Source organism: Centroberyx gerrardi, chromosome 12 (assembly GCF_048128805.1).
Source record: "Centroberyx gerrardi isolate f3 chromosome 12, fCenGer3.hap1.cur.20231027, whole genome shotgun sequence".
In the NCBI taxonomy this organism is placed as follows: Eukaryota; Metazoa; Chordata; class Actinopteri; order Beryciformes; family Berycidae; genus Centroberyx; species Centroberyx gerrardi.
In genome coordinates this window covers 27868622-27872635 of record NC_136008.1, presented here as the reverse complement: position 1 = coordinate 27872635, position 4014 = coordinate 27868622, and the positions used below count along the sequence as shown (strand labels likewise).

Below are 4014 nucleotides of genomic sequence, written 5' to 3'. Positions count from 1 at the left end.
ATATACATATAACTGATGTAAAATCTCGGAGCGGTGCTTTAAATAGTTCTTCTCAGTGTCGTTTTTTTTTTTCAAACCCAAGGCATTGTATTTCCTAAAAACAATTTCTTCCAGAGGTTTGCGTGAGCTGTGTCAGCAAATCATTGAGTCTTACTAAGAAATGTTTGATGCAACCCCCGGGGAAATTCAGTATAAGGGGCAGACCAGGAGGGCGGCAGAAGCACCGACCACAGACCTGAAAGATGTCAGTGGCGTTCAACAGCAACTCAGGCGAGGCCGGAGGAGAATATTTGAATCTGATGGATGTTGATGATGATCTCAGAATTCAATCAAAATATGGAGGGGAGTCTCAAAGTTCAGGTAAGAATGCACTCCTTAATCACATTCCCAAGGATGTTGTTCTCCTTTTGCCCTCCTATTTATTTATTTATTACTTCTGAAACTCATCTGCCCATCCATCATGTTTTTCTTTTTTTTGTGAATATGTATGTATGTATGTATGTATGTATGTGTGTGTGTGTGTGTGTGTGTGTGTGTGTGTGAGTATTTGTATGTATGCGTATATGTATGTAAGTATATGTATATGTGTATATATGTGTATATATACATACAGTATGTGTATGTATACATACAGTATATGTATGTATATGTACTGTATATTTATATATATTAACCTGTTGTACAGTATGTTATGTCAGTATTTTACTTTTACTTTACGTTTTTGTTTTTTACACAAATTAGCATTTCATTATTGCAATGCATTCTGTGTATTGTACATATATGACAAATTAAGTAGTTGTAACAATTATAAACTATAAAGGCTGTGATGTACATGAGGCAATACAGATGGGGATTGGCAAAGGGACAAATTCAATGCAGTGAGTGAGGAAGTAGAAGGAACATATACAGTATATATGAACAAACATATAATGACAAAGTACTGTACAAAATTGCCCATCTGCATTGCCTCAACATGTTGCCTGTATACACGGCTTTAAAGGCCCCCTGCTGATAATGTGTGATTCAGTGTGTGTTCAGTGGAGAAAGAGATGGACTGGAGCTGCTGCAGTGTGTCTGGGGCTGCTGTGTCTTCTCCTGCTGGCTCTGATCATAGGCCTGGCGGTCCACAGTGAGTACAGCGCTGTCTAATGAAAAGCAAAAAAAAAAAAAAAAAGAAACTCTGAGAGTGTAAAAATCAAGTTGTAAGTCCACATCCATCAGACTTAATTAAATATACAGTATCATTTTGCACAGCCATATCAGCTCCAATCAGCACTTGTCTATTCTAACTAATTGTCACTGAAAAATCAACACTTATGAACATAGATGGCACTCCCTATATGCGAATTGGCAAATGCCTTGGGCCTCACAAATCCTTGAATTAATTTTTTTCTACTTAAAAAATAACAAAACATGAATAAATAAATGTGTTTTACTCAGTCTTTATTGCTTGGTGGTGGGTGGGATTTGTCTCAAAAGGGGGCCTCCACAGAAAAGTTTGCCTAGGGCCTCCAGCAGTTTAGAGCCGGCCCTGCTTATGAACACTGGAGATTTGCTATAGTGTAGGGACTTTTCACTCTACAATTCTTGTGCTCTGATTCTAACCAACATCCTGCTGCAGACACAACTGCTGCTGGTCATCATGATGTTGAAATGCAAGACATGCAGACCAAATACGGAAACTTGACTAATCAGTGGAGCCAGTTACAGAGCAGCTGCAACACCCTGACTGCAGAGAGAGACCAGTTACAGACTAGGTACAACTCCCTCACTGGAGAGAGAGACCAGCTACAGACCAGGTACAACTCCCTGACTGCAGAGAGAGACCAGTTACAGAGCAGGTACAACTCCCTGACTGGAGAGAGAGACGCCCTGAGGAAGGAGAGAAACCAACTGAAGAGCAACTCCAGCAACTTGGCTAAAGAGAAAGCAGAGTTACAGAGCCGATACGACACTGTGGCTGCAAGTCGAGATGAGTTACAGGAGGAGGTCAACAGGCTCGCTCTCAACATGACAGGTGAGCACATTTATTTAACTGAACCTTACATTACAATAGAATAGAATCTTCCCTGTTCACTAGTGGAAATTTGCCTTTGGATTCACTGTGGTAGAAATAAGAATGGACAAGATACAACAAATGCATAATCAAACCCCACAACACACAGTGGCGTCATAACAGAGCTTCAAGTACATACAGGTCCTGCCTAGTACTGCTATTACCCGTATTTCCTCTAATATTGGCCCGGGCCTTTATTTACCTCAACTGCAGAGGGTACCAGGCCTTTATTGGAAGCAGGCTTATATTAGAGACAGGCCTTTATTTCTAATTCCCTCTGTTTGATAAGTATATTTTCTCCTATTTTAGTACGAAGCCTCCTTGTTTTCTGATCTGCTTCTGTTACGGTACGTTAGGTAGACGTTTTTTTGTTACTGCAATGCATTACGATAATTACGGTAATCGACGACGGCATGCTCCAGAGACTTCCGCCGGCCGAGCCATCTTGTGGCACTTGTACGTTACTACAAACTACAGTTACAAACAGGCACCAGGAGTTTACCGGTATCCACCGTTGTTTGCATGTAAGCTGAAGCTAACTGAAGCTAACTGAACCTGGGCACCAATGTGTTCCCGGTGATCCGGCCGAGATTTCGGCGGGGGTCCGGGTCTTGGATCGGGAGGATCAATGCGGGCCGTGGGCGCAGTGGAGAGGCAGTGGCGGAGAGAGGAGACGGACACGGTCCAGCCATGTACTAGGTTTTGACCTAGTTTTTTCCCCCGGCCTGTATTTGAGGCCGGCCTTTATTTGTTCGTGTCGACCACGGCCCCGGCCATTATCGGAGACCCGGCTTTTAATTGACTACAGGCCACTATTAGAGGAAATACGGTACTTATTCTTAACAACAGCTTATGGAACTGCATGTAATGGCTACATGCAATCTGAAGGATGTTTGGACTGTTTTGATGCCCTGAAAAGAGGCTTGGTTAGTGACAAATACATCTCACTGAGGTATGCCTCTAAGCAACACAAAAATCATGTATCCAAACAGCAAGTCTAATACTCAAAGTTTTGCAAACAGCATGCTTTCTGCAACACAGATTAAAAAGTATTAACTGTGTAGCTGTAGAATTCCAACTATCCTAAACTTTCTGAATAGTTGTGCTTATTCCATATTCCATAGTTTCACTTTCTTGATTAGTGAGCAGGGGTTAAAGTGGAAAGTTGAAGATAGGGGATCCCTGTTGTTTATGATAGTTTATGATAGTGATGAATTTTGTCAATTACTTTTCAATGACTAAAATACACACTTACAATCTCTAGGAAAACCCTGCCGCCAAGGATGGATAAAGTTCAACAGCAGCTGCTACTATATCGCCTCTGAGAGTAAAAACTGGGACAAGAGCAGACAGGACTGTCGAGACAGAGGAGCTGACCTGGCCATTATAAACAGCAAAGAGGAGCAGAATTTTCTCACCAGATTTCACGACAGAACCTGGATCGGTCTGTCTGACAAACACGCAGAGGGGAAGTGGATGTGGGTGGATGGGACTTTTCTGGTAGGTGCAGGATTCTGGCAAGACGGGGAGCCCAACGATCACTCCGGTGTAGAGGACTGTGTGGAGGTGTCACGTGGGGGAGATGGATGGAACGACCTGCGTTGTAGTGAGCGTTTATCTTGGGCTTGTGAGGAATCAGGTCCAATGGGTTGAAGTCGTTCATCCCATCTCACAGTGCAACACCATCCAGCATTTACTGTTTCCGAACTGCCGAGAGCCAGTTTAACCTGTAGACACTTGGCCCATTTGTCACTTTGATCCAAATTATTCTCGCTGGTCCTGTGAATATGTGAGCTGGTAGACAGTTTTCAAACAAGTCTGCCAACTTTTTTGTGCTCCTATAAAGATTTTATAAAATCACTAAAAAAATCGAAAACCTTTGTAAATCCTTTAAATACATTGTAATCTCACACGTCACATGTTTAAAATCCTGAATATTCTCTCTTTACATGTTCTTT

At 42.2% G+C, this 4014-nt stretch overlaps 1 protein-coding gene across 1 annotated transcript; it reads left to right on the top strand.

Moving 5' to 3' along the window:
* Nucleotides 1-203: 203 nt before the first annotated feature.
* LOC139922567 (uncharacterized) lies at nucleotides 204-3719 on the top strand. The gene is made up of 4 exons (XM_071913091.1): nucleotides 204-360; nucleotides 1028-1129; nucleotides 1622-2017; nucleotides 3321-3719. The coding sequence occupies exons 1-4, from the start codon at nucleotides 243-245 to the stop codon at nucleotides 3707-3709; spliced, it is 1005 nt and encodes a 334-aa protein (XP_071769192.1). The 5' UTR covers nucleotides 204-242; the 3' UTR covers nucleotides 3710-3719.
* Nucleotides 3720-4014: the final 295 nt, after the last annotated feature.

Coding starts and splice junctions, on each gene's coding strand:
- LOC139922567 (XM_071913091.1), top strand. CDS start 243: ATGTCAGTGGCGTTCAACAGCAACTCAGGCGAGGCCGGAGGAGAATAT. Junction 361..1,027: donor AGGGGAGTCTCAAAGTTCAG/GTAAGAATGCAC, acceptor TGTGTGATTCAG/TGTGTGTTCAGTGGAGAAAG. Junction 1,130..1,621: donor CATAGGCCTGGCGGTCCACA/GTGAGTACAGCG, acceptor ATCCTGCTGCAG/ACACAACTGCTGCTGGTCAT.